General features: G+C 44.3%; 2 protein-coding genes across 2 annotated transcripts; both read left to right on the top strand.

The window, feature by feature from the left end:
* The first annotated feature begins 1,835 nt into the window (after nucleotides 1-1,835).
* LOC139296987 (acyl-coenzyme A thioesterase 5-like) lies at nucleotides 1,836-5,977 on the top strand. Its single transcript, XM_070919561.1, has 3 exons — nucleotides 1,836-2,301; nucleotides 4,981-5,183; nucleotides 5,369-5,977. The coding sequence occupies exons 1-3, from the start codon at nucleotides 1,836-1,838 to the stop codon at nucleotides 5,975-5,977; spliced, it is 1,278 nt and encodes a 425-aa protein (XP_070775662.1).
* An 8,226-nt stretch (nucleotides 5,978-14,203) lies between these two features.
* Nucleotides 14,204-18,335, top strand: LOC139296996 (acyl-coenzyme A thioesterase 5-like). The gene is made up of 3 exons (XM_070919574.1): nucleotides 14,204-14,660; nucleotides 16,290-16,474; nucleotides 17,412-18,335. The coding sequence occupies exons 1-3, from the start codon at nucleotides 14,204-14,206 to the stop codon at nucleotides 18,018-18,020; spliced, it is 1,251 nt and encodes a 416-aa protein (XP_070775675.1). The 3' UTR covers nucleotides 18,021-18,335.
* Nucleotides 18,336-19,010: the final 675 nt, after the last annotated feature.

The raw sequence follows: 19,010 nt of genomic DNA, 5'->3' as shown, positions 1-19,010 counted from the left end.
CTGACTGAAAGTCCTCAAGCAACTTATTGTCATGTAGAAAGTCACACAGCTGGTTGGCGACTGCTTTCTCAAGGATCTTGGAGAGAAAGGGGAGGTTAGATATAGGTCTATAGTTGGCTAAAACCTCTGGATCAAGTGTGGTCTTTTTAAGAAGAGGTTTAATTACAGCAACTTTAAAGGACTGTGGTACGTAGCCTGTTAATAAAGACAGATTGATCATGTCTAGTAAAGAAGTGCTGACTAAAGGTAAAACCTCTTTGAGCAGCCAGGTTGGGATGGGGTCTAAGAGACAAGTTGATGGCTTAGATGAAGAGATAGTTTTAGTAATTTGGTGAAGGTCAATGGGAGAAAAGCAATCTAAATATACATCAGGTTTTACAGCTATTTCTGAGATTCCTGTGTTTGAAGGTAAGATACCACCTGAGGACAGGAGGTGATCAATTCTGTCTCTAATAGTTAGAATTTTATCATTAAAGAAGCTCATGAAGTCATTACTGCTGAGGGTTATAGGAATACATGGCTCAATAGAGCTGTGACTCTCTGTCAGCCTGGCTACAGTGCTGAAGAGAAACCTGGGGTTGTTCTTGTTCTCTTCTATTAATGTTGAGTAATAGGCTTCTCTGGCTTTACAGAGGGCCTTCCTATAAGTTCTAAGACTATCTTGCCAAATTAAACGTGATTCCTCTAGTTTGGTGGAGCGCCATTTCCTTTCAAGTTTCTGCACTGTTTGCTTTAATTTGCGGGTTTGGGTGTTATACCATGGAGCTGACTTTCTTTGTTTTATTATCTTCTTTTTAAGAGGGGCAATAGAGTCAAGTGTCAATCGCATTGAGCCTGCAGCACTGTCAACAACATTGTCTATTTGAGAGGGACGAAGGTTAGCATAGGAGTCCTCAGTTGTATTGAGACATGGCATTGAATTTAATGCCGATGGAATCTCTTCCTTAAATTTAGCTACAGCACTATCAGATAGATATCTGGTGTAGACTTTTTTGCCTAATGGCGTGTAGTCCAGTAATAGGAATTCAAAAGTTATTAAATAATGGTCCGATAACAAAGGATTCTGTGGAAAGACAGTTAGATGTTCAATTTCAAGTCCATATGTCAGAACCAGGTCGAGGGTGTGATTAAAACAGTGAGTGGGTTTCTGTACCCTCTGACAGAAGCCAATCGAATCCAATAAAGAGGTAAACTGTGGATTGCATGTTACAACTTCGATGTAAAATCTACCATTTGAAAAGTAATGGTGTGAAATGTCACATTTTCTGTTGATGTGTATTATTTGATACTAATCATAAAAGTAGTCTTTTCAGAAAATGATATGCAGTACAAAGTTGCCATGTACGCAATGTTCCAGGTAAACAACTAGCAGACGTTGGGACCCATAAAGATAAGATCTATTGTTGTTTAGGAGAGTTCTTGGTATGTGAAAGGTCATTCTGAGAGGTCTCTTTTCCTGACCCCGCTATGGGGAACGGAAGTTTACAGACTTGTGTGTTGTAGTAGGACCCCATGTATGTCTAAAGGTATAAAAGACGAGTTTGAACAGTGTTCGAGGCAGCAGTACTGATTTGGCTACGGGTGCTGTCCAGGTTAAGATGCGCATGCCTGTTGATCCTGATCTTTGATGCAAATAAAGAGTATTATGTGAAAAGTCAGTATCAGCGGAGTTTCCTTCCATCATCGAATCATCGCCTACATCTGGGGAATGAAGAAGAAATTGACAACACTGTGACAAACAGTTTTTCAGCATCAAACAGATGAGGGATGTGATTATGCCTTTTTTCATTTTAGTTTTCTAACAGAGCTGAAGTCTAACCTTCAAAAGAAAGGACATGTCCCCCCAAGTCAGACTGAGGCTGCTGCCGAGCGCCAGGTGCTTGTTCGATGAGCCCGTTCAGGTGAAGGTGGCCGGGCTGAGGTCGAGACAGGTGGTCGCCATGAGAGCCAGATCCACAGACGAGAAGGGAGTGGTGTTCAGCTCCACGGCAACCTACAGGGCTGATGGGAGCGGCGAGATCGACCTGAAGAGGGATCCCTCACTCAGTGGGAGCTACATGGGGGTTGAACCCATGGGTCTGCTGTGGTCGATGAGTGCAGACATCTTGCACAAAAGGTTTCAAAAAAACAATTCACTAAACCCCCACGTGGTGAAGTTCTCTGTACATGAGGAGGAGGAGGAGGAGGAGGAGGGCAGGATGCTGGCAGAGGCGACCAATGAGAGGCTTCTGATTGGAGAGGGGGTCAGTCGACTCCCCATCAAAGAGGGGAATATTCGTGGAGTCCTGTTTACTCCCCCAGGTAGGTCTATGTCTCTGTCATGCTTTAAATCATTCAATTAGTACAGTTAAAGGAAAATCCTTTATCTTTATTATTACCATCAACAAATCCCCTGAAGAGACCAAAACAACAGTGAAATAAACAAGTACTTCCTGTGTGGCCACAGCCTGATAAAGCTTATTCCTTGTGCCACAGAAATCAACAGCACTATTAAAAACACATCAAGTCTTCATTACAATGAATCAGGCCAGACTGTATTTTCACATTCCATGTAAACATCACATCCTGAATGAGATAGATGGAAGATGAGACCAGGACAAGTCTCAAAACCAGTTGTGGAATGTAACTAAGTACATTTACTCAAGTACTGTACTGATGTATAAATTCAAGGTACTTGTACTTAACTTGGGTATTTCCATTTTATGTAACTTTATTCTACTTTACTACATCTGAGAGGCAAACATTGTACTTTTTACTCCACTACATTTGTCTGACAGCTGTAGTAACTAGTTACTTTTCACATTACACTTATTCATACCCTTCCAATATCTCCAAATTTAATTATTTGCTGATAAACTGAGGGATTAAGTGTTCCTTTATGGATTGAGAAATTCATTAGAAATTTTATTAAATGAAGCCAAATAAACTAAACTATACTTAGCGGCAGGTACAGGTAGGCGGGCAGGGGTACAGGTCGGTCCAGGTCCAGGTAGTCTGACTCACCGGATGAAGGCTGCTGGCATAAGTCTGACTACTATGTCAGTCGCCATTCTCCTCCCTGTCCGCTATCTGCGCGTTACTGTTTTCAATGTCCTCGTCGCTACGTGAAACAACGACATCAACAACCTCGGAGCCAGCAGCCTAAATGCTGAAAATGGCAAGTTTAGACAAAGATCCAGTGAGCTCCTCCAGAGCTCGACCATAGGTAGGCTTCACCTCTAGAACACCGATGATCATGTTATGTTTGTCTTTTTTAACAGTAAAAGATAAGTCAAATTACATAGTCTACATACAGCCGTGGCCAAAAGTTTTGAGAATGACACAAATATTAATTTTCACAAAGTCTGCTGCCTCAGTTTTTATGATGGCAATTTGCATATACTCCAGAATGTTATGAAGAGCGATCAGATGAATTGCAATGAATTGCAAAGTCCCTCTTTGCCATGAAAATGAACTTAATCCCACAAAAAACATTTCCACTGCATTTCAGCCCCGCCACAAAAGGACCAGCTGACATCATGTTAGTGATTCTCTCGTTAACACAGGTGAGAGTGTTGACGAGGACGAGGCTGGACATCACTCTGTCATGCTGACTGAGTTAGAATAACAGACTGGAAGCTTTAAAAGGAGGGTGGTGCTTGAAATCATTGTTCTTCCTCTGTTAACCATGGTTACCTGCAAGGAAACACGTTCAGTCATCATTGCTTTGCACAAAAAGGGCTTCACAGGCAAGGATATTGCTGCTAGTAAGATTGCACCTAAATCAACCATTTATCGGATCATCAAGAACTTCAAGGAGAGAGGTTCAATTGTTGTGAAGAAGGCTTCAGGGCGCCCAAGAAAGTCCAGCAAGCGCCAGGACCGTCTCCTAAAGTTGATTCAGCTGCGGGATCGGGGCACCACCAGTGCAGAGCTTGCTCAGGAATGTCAGCAGGCAGGTGTGAGTGCATCTGCACGCACAGTGAGGCGAAGACTTTTGGAGGATGGCCGGGTGCCAAGAAGGGCAGCAAAGAAGCCACTTCTCTCCAGGAAAAACATCAGGGACAGACTGATATTCTGCAAAAGGTCCAGGGATGGGACTGCTGAGGACTGGGGTAAAGTCATTTTCTCTGATGAATCCCCTTTCCGATTGTTTGGGGCATCCACAAAAAAGCTTGTCTGGAGAAGAAAAGGTGAGCGCTACCATCAGTCCTGTGTCATGCCAACAGTAAAGCATCCTGAGACCTTTCATGTGTGGGGTTGCTTCTCAGCCAAGGGAGTGGGCTCACTCACAATTTTGCCAAAGAACACAGCCATGAATAAAGAATGGCACCAAAACATCCTCCGAGAGCAACTTCTCCCAACCATCCAAGAACAGTTTGGTGACCATCAATGCCTTTTCCAGCATGATGGAGCAACTTGCCATAAGGCAAAAGTGATAACTAAGTGGCTCGGGGAACAAAACATGGCCAGGAAACTCCCCAGACCTTAATCCCATTGAGAACTTGTGGTCAATCCTCAAGAGACGAGTGGACAAACAAAAACCCACGAATTCTGACAAACTCCAAGCAATGATTATGCAAGAATGGGCTGCCATCAGTCAGGATGTGGCCCAGAAGTTGATTGACAGCATGCCAGGGTGAATTGCAGAGGTCTTGAAAAAGAAGGGTGAACACTGCAAATATTGACTCTTTGCATAAACTCAATGTAATTGTCAATAAAAGCCTTTGACCCTTATGAAATGCTTGTAATTATACTTCAGTATACCATAGTAACATCTGACAAAAAGATCTAAAAACACTGAAGCAGCAAACTTTGTGAAAACCAATACTTTCTATTAATACTGTCATTCTCAAAACGTTTGGCCACGGCTGTATGTTGTTTAAGTTACTATTTTATGTGGCGTTTTCTTTAGTGGGGATGTAATAATTTTAATGCCAGGGCTCACTTGTATGCTGGTGTTACTATAATTTTTGTGTTCTTGTGTGTCTTCTGATCCAGGAGGAGGTCCGTTCCCTGCTGTGTTGGATCTGTACACCTTTGGTGGAGGTTTGTCGGAGAAAAGGGCCTCTCTGCTGGCCAGCCGAGGATTTGTGGTTCTGACTGTAGCGCTGTACGGCCATGATGACATGCCGAAGAAGATCAAAGAGGTCCATCTGGATTATTTTGAGGAAGCGATAGAGTTATTAAAACAACAAGATAAGGTGAGTGTTTTTTGGGACACACTTACTACTTGACTCTGCCACAGAGTCATTTTTCATACCATCACTGGACCTGTGTGAGTTCTGTACACAGTGGCTAAAATATTTAATTCTATTCATGACCATCTGTGTGGCATCACAAGAAATAGTAAAAAGCAGCTGATAGTTGTCATGATTTTTTTCCACAGGTGGGCAGTAAAGGAGTTGGTATAATATCCCTTTCAAAAAGCGGAGATCTCGCTCTATCAGTAGCCTCTTACCTGCCAGGTGTGGAGGCCGTAGTGTGGATCAATGGCTGTTGTGCCAATACAGTTCTCCCTCTCTACTATAAGAAAAAACAAGTCCTCCCTGCTTTGGTGATTGACATCAGCAAGTTGATTCCCACTGAGTCAGGGGCCAGCATTGGCAAGTATGTTTTGCATGATCCACTGGCAGAGGAGAACAAGGCCTCTCTGGTCCCCATTGAAGAAGCCAAGGGACGTTTCCTCTTTGTGGCTTCAGAGGACGACCTCAACTGGGACAGCAAGGGTTACATGGACGAGATGGTGGAGAGACTGAAGCGTCATGGGAAGGACAACTTCGAGAGTGTGTCTTACCCTGGAGCGGGACATTACCTCGAGCCGCCTTATGGACCCTACTGCCCCTCCAGTTTTCATGGGGTTGCAAACCAGCCAATCCTGTGGGGGGGTGAGCCCAGGTCCCATGCAGCAGCTGAAGTCCACCTGTGGAAGAAAATCCAAGAGTTCTTCAGAGCTCAGCTGAGCTGTGATGCTACAGAGACTAAAGCCAAGTTATAGAAACAGTTATGACACTTTACACTGAGAGAAAATGCCAACATTTTTATGTTGCACTTATAGGAATAATTGACCTATATTTAAAGTATGAGTTTGAGGATAGAAAATGAAATTGACAAGCCCAGACTGGAAAGAGTAAAAGCCGTAATGTAAATATGGGAGTTTAAAAACTGAAACTGAAAATAGGAAATTACCAAACTGATGACTGAAGAATGTTGATGTATTGTATCACCATGCTAAGTTTTACACCCAGCAAACACAAACTGACGCAATGGTCTCACATATTTTGTCTCTTTCTAAACACAGCTGTGTCTGTGTGTTGTTTTGATCCCAATGCACACAAACAGTGCACATTTCTCAGCTCAAAAGCAATTGAAAAGATGAAATTGTCTTTCGCCCACAGTCTCGATATAACATTATACCCTCTACTAATTCTTTTTATTGTCACATTAAGGAGCGTTCTCTCAGGATCCTGTCACTGTGGCCACTAGATGGCGATGTAAGCCTCTAAATAAGCACTTGTGTGCAAGAATTAAAGAAGACACAAAGTTTTGGGGGGACCACTTAACTGTCCAGTTGTAAAATGGACTTTAGTTTTGTTCATACTGCAGCTGCTTCCATTTTAGTTTCACTGTAAGCACCTGATCTGAACAGATTTACTCACAAAATTCTTCCTTCCTTCCATCCTTCCCTCCAGCCACATTCCCACTTCCTCAGACCCATTCATTGCCATTCTCTTCCAGTCCACCAGATGCCCTGACTTTTTCTCCTGTCCCTATCACCTCACTCCCACGTTCAGCCACTCCTTCCTGCCCAGACCTTCCCTGCCCCCCCTCCTCACCTGTTCCCACGTTTCCCTGCAACATGTACCTTTCACCCTGAAATCTGGAACCTGTACCTGCCTGTAAACTAATATACCAATATATCTGGTAAATATATTACTGAATTTAACCAGTCTGCTTGCTTTGTTTGCATTTCCTTGTTGCCTGTATTCACCAGTCGTGACATAAAACAAAAACAAGAAGTATCTAAATGTGAATTCAAGCTTCCCAAACCACTCCTGCAGCATAATCCTCTTCTCCATTGTCCGTCCATATGCTCAGTATGTTAGGTTTTAAACACTGCACTGTCATGGTATTGGGAAGCAAACCAACAAGTTATTGTTAAACTGTCCCTATCCAGTCACACACACACACACGCACACACACCACACATACACACACACATACACACACACACCACACACACACACACACACACACACATACACACACACACACACACATACACACACCCACCCATTCCCTGAAAGCGTAAACAGAATATTTTGTCCCGCCAGTTCAAATAAGATATTTGATAGGATCAAGAGACAGACTTTCTGACAGAAAAGGTAAAACCAAGACACTTTATTGTTTAAAAAGTAACTCTTCTATCTACAGTGAGAGAAATGAGCTAAAACCCATCACAGCCACTCTCCTTACCGCTGCTTATGTATTAAGTTGCACTTTTCTTCTGTCAAAGTCTTTATGTGAGGCAGGGAGACAGAGAGGAGGGAGACATACTTTTTGTCATTTTGTGTTTGAGAGGAATGACAGTGATCAAGGACCATGTTTATGGAGACCAATTCCAAAGGTCAAAAACAACTTTCTGTTGTAATCAGTGGTCCATCATCTGCACATGAGATGATGTTCCAGTTCAGTTTTATTAGTCATGATAATCATCATGTAGGTTCAACGATACAGTGAAATGTGTTGGACAGTAAGAGCACTACTCACAAAGACAAAATAAGATCAAATATAATGAAAGACAATACGAAATAGATATATTAAAAAGATGATTGTGTGTAAAAGTGACAAGTCTATACAGAAGTATCGCACATCAGTCCTGTCACAGTCTGCCTCTCTCCTCACCTCTGTCACTGCAATAATTTTCCACTCACCTCTCCTCTGCTTCACCTGCTTACCAGCCACACCCACCTCTCAGCTACCTGCTCCCGCAGCAATCAGGCAATCAGCCAGGTATTTAGGCTGCTCCTCTACAATCACCTGTTGCCAGATTGTTCTTTGTTCCTCATGCAAGACTTTCCAGCGTTTTTCAGATTGATCTCCTGGTTTCAACCCCGCCTGCCTCTGACCATCCTGCCTCATCTCTACCCCGGACATCACCTCAGCCTTCCGTCCCCGACCATGAGCTTCGCCTCTCCGTTCCTGGTTTCTGTCTGCCTCTCCCCTGGGCTGCTTGGTGATTCTCTGCACAGCGTGAGTTCAGTCACCTTCTCCCCAGTGGCTTTCAGTGGATCAGAGACTCTCTCAGTATCGCCACACACACCACCGTGTGCGCATACTCGCCTGTTGGCTCCTGCAGCTAACTACGATCCTCGCTCAGGCAGCAGCCCCTGCTTCCCCCCCAGCTCCGCCACCGCCAGCCTCAGCTCCCGGTCTGTCAGGGCCGTCACCCGAGCCCTGGGTGGGAACCCCAGAGCGTTACGCTGGAGATCCGGATGGCTGCAATCCATTCATCACAAACTGTTCAATCCTGTTTGCCCTGCAGCCCTACACCTTCGCCCACGAACAAGCTAAAGTGGCGTTCACCATTAACCATTTGACTGGCAGAGCCCGCCTGTGGGGAACAGCGAGTGGGAGCGACAAACTCCTGCTTGCTCCTCGTTTCCAGCCTTCGCCACGGAGCTCCGGAAGGTGTTCGGAGTAGTCACCGTGGGTCCTGACGCTGCTGGAGGGCTGCTGGGTCTGAGGCAGGGTGACCAGAACGTCGCTGACTACACCATCGACTTTTGCACCAAGGCCCACCAGAGTGAATGGAACTCCGCCGTGTGACGCCTTCCTTCTTGGGCTGGGTGATTACATCAAGGACGAGCTGGTTTCCTACGACCTTCCCTCTTCGCTGGACGGGCTGATCGAGCTGACGTCCCGGGTTGATCGTCGCATCCAGGCGAGGCGTCAGGAGAGGCGACGGGGGCAGCTAGATCTACGCTCGTCGAATCAACCCCGCATCCCTCCCGAGGCCGGGGGTTCCACGAGGAGTCCGCCGTTGAGGCACTCTGAGCCCATGCAGGTGGGCCGCACCAGACTCACACCGGAGGAACAGGAACGCCGGCGCCAGGACAACCTCTGCATTTGCTGCGGGCAGACCGGCCACTTCGTCTCCCGGTGCCCAGTAAAAGCCCGGACTCACCAGTAGAGGGGGAATTGCTGGTGAGTCGCCATCTGTGTCATGCCCGGCTGCTGTTGGCCAAGGGTTCCCATACCCTCGCCACTTTCATTGACTCTGGGTCTGATGTCAGTCTGATGGACGAAGAACTAGCTCAGCAGCTAGGGATTGACCGGGTTCCTCTTCCTGGCCCTGTTCCTGCCAGCGCTCTCGACGGTCATCTCCTGGGCACGGTTACCCACCAGACAGCCCCTGTGCGCATGCTCCTCTCCGGTTACCATCATGAGACCACCCAGTTCCACATCCTGCGGTCTGCTCACCTTCCCCTCATCCTGGGTTATCCCTGGCTCCGGTGCCACAATCCCAACATCGACTGGGCGACGGGGTCCATCCTTGGGTGGAGTCCTTCCTGAAGAAGAATGGCATCACCGGCTCAAGGGGACCAAGCTGCCTTTCCTGGTGTGGACCGACCATAAGAACTTGGAATACCTCCAGTTGGCTAAGAGGCTCAACTCCCGTCAAGCCCGATGGTCTCTCTTTCTCACAAGGTTCAACTTCTCCCTGTCCTACCGACCCGGGTCCCACAATGTGAAGCCCGATGCCCTGTCCCGTCAGTTTTCGGGGGAAGGAGGACTCTGCCTCTGGTCCTGATACCATCCTCCCCTCTCTACACCAGGTTGCCTCTCTTACTTGGGAGGTGGAGGAAAGAGTCAAGGCAGCCCTAGAGGACCAACCTGGACCCAGTGCCTGTCTGGCCGACCGCCTGTTCGTTCCCTCCACTCTGCGGTCTGAGGTCCTCCAGTGGGCTCACAACTCCCCTCTCACCTGTCACCCAGCATCCAGCGGACCAAGAAGGTTGTGCGGCGGAGGTTCTCCTTCATGTCTTCCGCCTTCATGGTCTCCCCACTGACGTGGTTTCCGACCGGGGACCCCAGTTTACCTCGGCGTTTTGGATGGAGTTCTGCACACTCGTCTGGGCCACCGTCAGCCTGTCATCCGGGTTCCACCCCCAGTCCAGCAGCCAGACCGAGCGCAAAAACCAGGAGATGGAGACGGCTCTGCGCTGCACGGTATCTTAACACCCCTCGCCCTGGTCCAGCAGCTACTGTGGGTGGAGTACACCCATAACACTGTGACCAGTTCCGCCACTGGACTTTCCCCTTTCCAGTGCGCCTATGGGTTCCAGCCTCCCCTGTTTCCGGCCCTGGAAAAGGAGGTGTCCTGCCCATCTGTCCAGGCCTTCATCCGCCACTGCCGTAGGACTTGGATCCAAGCTCGGGCCACTCTTCTTCGCTCTGCCGACCACTACGCCACCACTATCAACCGTCGCCGCACCCAGGCCCCCACCCGAGATTTACCCTTGCGGGTAGAGTCAAAGAAGTTGGCACCCAGGTTCATCTGTCCCTTCGAGATCCAGAAGGTCATCAACCCTGAGGCGGTGAGACTCAAGCTGCCCCGGTCTATGCGGATCCACCCCACTTTCCGCGGATCCACCCCACTTTCCACGTCTCCAAAGTCAAGCCGGTCCGAGAGAGCCCCCTGGTCCCTACAGTGCAGTGTAGTCTGTTTGATTTTGCATTAGTTCACTTGATAAATAACGATCATGGAGGCAAACTAGTTACGTTATTGCTGTCAACATATTTATTTATCAGTACTTCTGTTACACAAATATTGTAAAACAATAATAAATGAATGAGTGTTTGAGAGGGACATTTAGCTAATTAGTCAAGTTATTTTATTTCTTCAGTTTTGGTTGAGTGAAGGTAGCAGAGTTGTTGCAGTCCTGGAGATGTGGAGAAAAAAAATGAGGAGACACAATATTAAAGGTTCAACACAAACATTAATAAGTTGTGTAACTATGTCTAATTCTCCTGTAGTAAATGTCCATTTTATTCTTTTACAGTCACAGTGCAAAGTCTAACCTTGCTGGGAAACGAACAGTTGTTTCAGAAGACATGTCCTCCCAAGTCAGACTGAGGCTGCTGCCGAGCGCCAGATGATTGTTTGATGAGCCCGTTCAGGTGAAGGTGGCCGGGCTGAGGTCGAGACAGGTGGTCACCATGAGAACCAGATCCACAGACGAGAAGGGAGTGGTGTTCAGCTCCACGGCAACCTACAGGGCTGATGGGAGCGGCAAGATCGACCTGGACAGAGACCCCCCGCTCAGTGGGAGCTACATGGGGGTTGAACCCATGGGTCTGCTGTGGTCGATGAGGGCAGACATCTTGCACAAAAGGTTTCGAATACACAATTTGCCAAACCCACATGTGGTGAAGTTCTCTGTACATGAGGAGGAGGGGGAGGGCAGGATGCTGGCAGAGGCGACCAATGAGAGGCTTCTGATTGGAGAGGGGGTCAGCCGGCTCCCTGTCAAAGAGGGAAATATTCTTGGAGTCCTGTTTACTCCCCCAGGTAGGTGCTTTTCAAGGAAAACCACAATAACATCAGTAATGGCTCCATTCCCTTTACGTGTCCCAGTAAGCCCTGACAGTGAGCCAGCATGCACAATTCCAGGACCCTGAAACCAGCTACGATAAATGGAATGCGGCCATCATTATGGTTGTGGTGGTGATGTTGTAGCCCTGGTGTAAAAGTGAGGGATTAAAACAAGCTAGTTCCTAATAATAAAGATGGATGAAAAGAATTAAGTAAATAAATGGAACTGAAACTAATTTAGTTTAATAAAGAAATAAATGTTTAAGAGTGTTAATGTTTGACAGAGATAATTTAGTCATTTGAGGATAGAAAATGAAATTGACAAGCCCAAACTGGAAAGAGTAAAAGCCTTAATGTAAAAATGGAAGTTTAAAAACTGAAACTGAAAATGGTAAATTACCAAACTGATGACTGAAGAATGTGATGGAGTGTGGAGTTGATGTATTGCATCACCATGCTAAGTTTTACACCCAGCAAACACAAACTGACGCAATGGTCTCACATATTTTGTCTCTTTCTAAACACAGCTGTGTCTGTGTGTTGTTTTGATCCCAATGCACACAGACAGTGCACGTTTCTCAGCTCAAAAGCAATCGAAAAGATGAAAGTGGTGAGTCTTAATTTAAGGGAGGGGGGTTATTTTGAATAAATGATACCATCACATTTAAGTTTGGTTGCTGCAGAATACAAAATATAATATTGTGAGATGTTTTTTTAAAGAATGTCAGAAGTCTCTCTCTGTCTTCCTCTTTGTCTTTTGCCCACACTCGATATAACGGTATACCCTCTACTAATTATTTTAATTGTCACATTAAGGAGCGTTCTCTCAGGATCCTGTCACTGTGGCCACTAGATGATGATGTAAGCCTCTAAATAAGCACTTATTGGTCCATATGCTCAGTATGTTAGGTTTAAAACACTGCACTGTCATGGTATTGGGAAGCAAACCAACAAGTTATTGTTAAACTGTTCCTATCCAGTCACACACACACACACACACACACACACACACACACACACACACACATTCCCTGAAAGCCTAAACAGAACATTTTGTCCCGCCAGCTCAAATAACATATTTGATGGGATCAAGAGACAGTGAAGCGAACACGGGACTAACACTTTCTGACAGAAAAGGTAAAACCAAGACACTTTATTGTTTAAAAAGTAACTCTTATATCTGCAGTGAGAGAAATGAGCTTCTTCTGTGACAAACTATTTTCATTATCGAACAGATGAGGAATGTCGGGCTCATTTTGAGTCCATTTTTTGACGGACTGGGTTAAAACCCATCACAGCCACTCTCCTTACCGCTGCTTATGTATTAAGTTGCACTTTTCTTCTGTCAAAGGGAATAGATACGCAAGTCTTTATGTGAGGCAGGGAGACAGAAAGGAGGGAGACATACTTTTTGTCATTTTGTGTTTGAGAGGAATGACAGTGATCAAGGACCATGTTTATGGAGACCAATTCCAAAGGTCAAAAATAACTTTCTGTTGTAATCAGTGGTCCATCATCTGCACATGAGATGATGTTCCAGTTCAGTTTTATTAGTCATGATAATCATCATGTAGGTTCAACGATACAATGAAATGTGTTGGACAGTAAGAGCACTACTCACAAAGACAAAATAAGATCAAATATAATGAAAGACAATATGAAATAGATATATGAAAAAGATGATTGTGTGTAAAAGTGACAAGTCTATGCAGAAGTATCGCACATTGGGTATATATCAGTCCTGGTACAATAACAACTCTCATGGCTGACGGATGTCTGTGCATGTGTGGTGCCTCTTGCACCAAATCTGGGAACTTCTTTCGCAGTTACATGTTAGCCACTTTGGATAAGAACTCTGTCTAAATACTTAAATACCAGACAATTTACTCTGTTCTCATGTGATTACTCATAAAAACGGTCAGAATAAGTGTAAGATTACTTGTTTATGAAAATAAACAGACATTAGCATAATTGCTATAATGTTATTGGGACAGATTAGGTTTAGCTTCTAGACTTTGAAGATTCAGTTCAGATCTGAGATCAGCTTTAGCTGGCTACATTTTGACTAGTAACCTAGTAAATGTTTACAATATGAAGAAAAGACCTGAGCAGCATAAGCTTTGAATTCTTGATTAAATATACATGATGCATTGAAACAACAAGTTGTAGCCCTGCTTACATCTGCATCTTTTGCAATACAATAAATCAATACAGTGATGCAGTGTAGTCTGTTTGATTTTGCATTAGTTCACTTGATAAATAACGATCATGGAGTCAAACTAGTTACGTTATTGCTGTCAACATATTTATTTATCAGTACTTCTGTTACACAAATATTGTAAAACAATAATAAATGAATGAGTGTTTGAGAGGGACATTTAGCTAATTAGTCAAGTTATTTTATTTCTTCAGTTTTGGTTGAGTGAAGGTAGCAGAGTTGTTGCAGTCCTGGAGATGTGGAGAAAAAAAATGAGGAGACACAATATTAAAGGTTCAACACAAACATGTACAAAATAAGTTGTGTAACTATGTCTAATTCTCCTGTAGTAAATGTCCATTTTATTCTTTTACAGTCACAGTGCAAAGTCTAACCTTGCTGAGAAACGAACAGTTGTTTCAGAAGACATGTCCTCCCAAGTCAGACTGAGGCTGCTGCCGAGCGCCAGGTGCTTGTTCGATGAGCCCGTTCAGGTGAAGGTGGCCGGGCTGAGGTCGAGACAGGTGGTCACCATGAGAGCCAGATCCACAGACGAGAAGGGAGTGGTGTTCAGCTCCACGGCAACCTACAGGGCTGATGGGAGCGGCGAGATCGACCTGGACAGAGACCCCTCGCTCAGTGGGAGCTACGTGGGGGTTGAACCCATGGGTCTGCTGTGGTCGATGAGTGCAGACATCTTGCACAAAATGTTTCAAAAAAACAATTCACTAAACCCACATGTGGTGAAGTTCTCTGTACATGAGGAGGAGGGGGAGGGCAGGATGCTGGCAGAGGCGACCAATGAGAGGCTTGTGATTGGAGAGGGGGTCAGCCGGCTCCCTGTCAAAGAGGGAAATATTCGTGGAGTCCTGTTTACTCCCCCAGGTAGGTGCTTTTCAAGGAAAACCACAATAACATCAGCAATGGCTCCATTCCCTTTACGTGTCCCAGTAAGCCCTGACAGTGAGCCAGCATGCACAATTCCAGGACCCTGAAACCAGCTACGATAAATGGAATGCGGCCATCATTATGGTTGTGGTGGTGATGTTGTAGCCCTGGTGTAAAAGTGAGGGATTAAAACAAGCTAGTTCCTAATAATAAAGATGGATTAAAAGAATTAAGTAAATAAATAGAACTGAAACTAATTTAGTTTAATAAAGAAATAAATGTTTAAGAGTGTTAATGTTTGACAGAGATAATTTAGTCATAAATATGGTAGGAAGTAAATAGTTTAATAAGTAGTTAAAATAAACAGTATTGAAGGCAAATAATAGGTTAAAATGTAGGACAAAAACACGTGCCTTTAGTTGCAGCTCTTCCGTGTGATTGGTTGCTGTAGGTATCAGTTAGTGCCACCTGTGGTAATTGGTCGTAGATAAGGAAGAGAACGGTTGAGGGCGGGAAGATAACGACACCGAGAGGAGAACGGAGGAAAAAGAAGGAGAAACACAGAGTAACTTGAGTAGATAGCGGGTGAATGTTTAAGTAAACTGAATAAACAGTATCTGTAGCATACAACGCACATTTATCGCTTAATTTGATTTAAGCAGTTGATTAGGGCAAATGTTTTGCGCGTCTGTGTGTCTGTGCTAAGCTAAATGTCGAATCGCTAGACCAGAGGACGCCATTGCTTCTAAGCTAAACGTCGGTGAGTCGCTAGAGGAGAGGACGCCATTGCTGACCGGAAAGGACTGTTGGTGTGTTATTGGACGAGGATTTCATCCCCGCTGCTGTCTGGTTTCATCTCCTGAACTAAGAACAGATTAGACTTTCTGTGTTTACTCTGAGGAGGATAAGGATACCCGAGCGACGAACAGGCCTGCGATTTTATTATTTTGTGAGTGTGTGGATGTGTGGGCCCGCTGTTGTGTATAGAGTCTGGTTAAGTACATTTGAGTCTAATAATTAATGGGAAAGAGTGCATAAAGGGGTGAGAAATACTTTGCTGATGTTTGAGAAGTGTAGTTGTGTGTAATAGCATTGAAAGGGTTACTCTTGTCTTAAAGAGGTCTATTTTGTGTTGTGGTATGTTTTTTTGTTTAACTGCAAGGGTAAATATCTTTTGTACATTTCAGAAAAACAGACGGTACACTGTTATTCCCTTTCATGTCAAAGTGCTGTCTGAGGTCAGTTATTTGAAATACAACATAGTTAAAGTCAACAAACCTTCTGCTAAGTTTGACAGTTTTTTTTAGTTAGTGAGAATTATAAGTTTCATTAAAAACAGGTAAAACTTCGTGGTTGCTACCTTAGGAAACCGAACCCAAACACCCCATCAATCCAGCCTAGAAGTAATTATAGCCATTAAAGCATAATTCAGAGTGTTGGGATGCTAATCTTAATTAATCTATTATTAAAAACAGCCCCATAATTTTCTATAGTGAGACATATAGCTTCAAGAGCTAGAGCAGTGATATCAGTTTAGTGACACTGCAGCAAAAGGATGCACATTATGTAAGATGTAGGAGTTTATTTGATCCACTGTTGACATTTACTTGTATGTGTGTGTTCCAGGAGAAGGTCCTTTTCCTGCTGTGTTGGATCTGTGCACCTTTATGTCTGAGAAAACCTGTCTGCTGGCCAACCGAGGGTTTGTGGTTCTGGCTGTAGCAGTGTTCACTGAGAGGCCTGACAACTTCAAAGAGATACATCTGGACCATTTTGAAGAAGCTGTGGATTTCTTACAACAACAACCTAAGGTGAGTTGTTCGAGTAACTTTTAAACACAGCAGCGTGAAGTCACAATGGTACAACTCATTTTTTTGGCCGTTCGGGGGCAGCAGTCACAAAATTGACATATTCTTAAGTTGATATGGCAAACTTGCCAACATTTGCTTATTTACACATCCAGCAATTACGCAGCAACATTATCATCAATTTGGAGTCTGAATGTAACTCCTATAGTCACTCTCTTTTTAGCTCTGCTTTGGTCTCCACACCAGGGTTGTGTTATTACAAATGTCAGTGTAAGTCTTCATACATACTTACCTGGAAGCTCTGGTTTCACTTTGGCTTTCTGTGGCCAGGGATGGACTGGGGCTGGATAGCTGGGATGATGGCCAGAAACGGTCTACTGTGTGTGGTTCTACTGCAGTTAAGATTAATCATTGCTAAAGTGATTGAAAATCACACAGCTCCATTATTTATTCATCATTTATCTTAATTGGTGTTCTCATCAAGTGTTATTATTATTATATTATTATGTTACACCTTGTTGGTTTAATCTGTACAAACAACGGTGCAAAGTTATGTGCTGGACTCTTCATGGCTGGCCCTTAGTTGAAGCTAAAACTGGACATTGGTGTGTATTATTGTGTCATGAGGGTTTATTTTAAAGTATTTTGAGATTTTTGCAGCCTATGATGGCAAAGCCCACTTCCTTAAGCTGCCTCTTCATTTAGTGTGACGATAAGACATTTCCACCGCTTTTGTTATTTAAAAGATTGTTGAATGCATGTTCTTGTACAGTTACATCATAATATTGAGTTTTTTTGTTAATGATTGAGCCATCGTGCTTGAGGAGACCTTCACATTTCATCCAGTTTTTACACCGTTGTCCTGATTCATTTTCATAGCAGTTCCTAAGCTCTATGTGTTTAAACAGACTACCGCTAATTTGCATGTTTTTCGTCACAGGTGGGCAGTAAAGGAGTTGGTGTAATATCAAGATCAAAGGGGGGAGATATTGCGCTTTCACTTGCTGCTTTTGTGCCAGGTGTGGAGGCCGTAGTGTGGATCAATGGCTGTTGTGCCAATACAGTTCTCCCTCTTTACTATAAGAAAAAACAAGTCCTCCCTGCTTTGATGTTTGACATCAGCAAGTTGATTCCCACTGAGTCAGGGGCCAGCATTGGCAAGTATGTTTTGCATGATCCACTGGCAGAGGAGAACAAGGCCTCTCTGGTCCCCATTGAAGAAGCCAAGGGACGTTTCCTCTTTGTGGCTTCAGAGGACGACCTCAACTGGGACAGCAAGGGTTACATGGACGAGATGGTGGAGAGACTGAAGCGTCATGGGAAGGACAACTTCGAGAGTGTGTCTTACCCTGGAGCGGGACATTACCTCGAGCCGCCTTATGGACCCTACTGCCCCTCCAGTTTTCATTTTTTTGCAAACCAGCCAGTCCTGTGGGGGGGTGAGCCCAGGTCCCATGCAGCAGCTGAAGTCCACCTGTGGAAGAAAATCCAAGAGTTCTTCAGAGCTCAGCTCAGCTGTGATGCTACAGAGACTAAAGCCAAGTTATAGAAACAGTTATGACACTTTACACTGAGAGAAAATGCCAACATTTTTATGTTGCACTTATAGGAATAATTGACCTATATTTAAAGTATGAGTTTGAGGATAGAAAATGAAATTGACAAGCCCAGACTGGAAAGAGTAAAAGCCGTAATGTAAAAATGGAAGTTTAAAAACTGAAACTGAAAATAGGAAATTACCAAACTGATGACTGAAGAATGTGATGGAGTGTGGAGTTGATGTATTGTATCACCATGCTAAGTTTTATACCCAGCAAACACAAACTGACACAATGGTCTCACATATTTTGTCTCTTTCTAAACACAGCTGTGTCTGTGTGTTGTTTTGATCCCAATGCACACAAACAGTGCACATTTCTCAGCTCAAAAGCACTTGAAAAGATGAAAGTGGGGAGTCTTAATTTAAGGGAGGGGGGGTATTTTGTTTAAATGATACCATCACATTTAAATTTGGTTGCTGCAGAATACAAAACATAATATTGTGAGATGTTTTTTGAAAGAATGTCAGAAGCCTCTCTCTGTCTTCCTCTTTGTCTTTCGCCCACAGTCTCGATTATAACGGTATACCCTCTACTAATTCTTTTAATTGTCACATTAAGGAGCGTTCTCTCAGGATCCTGTCACTGTGGCCACTAGATGATGATGTAAGCCTCTAAATAAGCACTTATTGGTCCATATGCTCAGTATGTTAGGTTTTAAACACTGCACTGTCATGGTATTGGGAAGCAAACCAACAAGTTATTGTTAAACTGTCCCTATCCAGTCACACACACACACACACACACACACACACACACACACACACACACACACACACACACACACACACACACACACACACACACACACACACACACACACACATTCCCTGAAAGCCTAAACAGAACATTTTGTCCCGCCAGTTCAGGTAAGATATTTAATGGGATTAAGAGACAGTGAAGCGAACACGGGACTAACACTTTCAGACAGAAAAGGTTAA

The sequence above is a fragment of the Enoplosus armatus genome, chromosome 14, assembly GCF_043641665.1.
Source record: "Enoplosus armatus isolate fEnoArm2 chromosome 14, fEnoArm2.hap1, whole genome shotgun sequence".
Lineage (NCBI taxonomy): Eukaryota > Metazoa > Chordata > Actinopteri > Centrarchiformes > Enoplosidae > Enoplosus > Enoplosus armatus.
This window is presented reverse-complemented; position numbering and strand designations above follow the sequence as displayed.

What these genes read in the sequence shown, in the direction of transcription:
- LOC139296987 (XM_070919561.1), top strand. Translation starts at nt 1,836, where the DNA reads ATGTCCCCCCAAGTCAGACTGAGGCTGCTGCCGAGCGCCAGGTGCTTG. An exon ending in AGTCCTGTTTACTCCCCCAG is followed by an intron (nt 2,302 to 4,980) that starts GTAGGTCTATGT and finishes CTTCTGATCCAG; the next exon opens with GAGGAGGTCCGTTCCCTGCT. An exon ending in TATTAAAACAACAAGATAAG is followed by an intron (nt 5,184 to 5,368) that starts GTGAGTGTTTTT and finishes TTTTTTCCACAG; the next exon opens with GTGGGCAGTAAAGGAGTTGG.
- LOC139296996 (XM_070919574.1), top strand. Translation starts at nt 14,204, where the DNA reads ATGTCCTCCCAAGTCAGACTGAGGCTGCTGCCGAGCGCCAGGTGCTTG. An exon ending in AGTCCTGTTTACTCCCCCAG is followed by an intron (nt 14,661 to 16,289) that starts GTAGGTGCTTTT and finishes TGTGTGTTCCAG; the next exon opens with GAGAAGGTCCTTTTCCTGCT. An exon ending in TCTTACAACAACAACCTAAG is followed by an intron (nt 16,475 to 17,411) that starts GTGAGTTGTTCG and finishes TTTTCGTCACAG; the next exon opens with GTGGGCAGTAAAGGAGTTGG.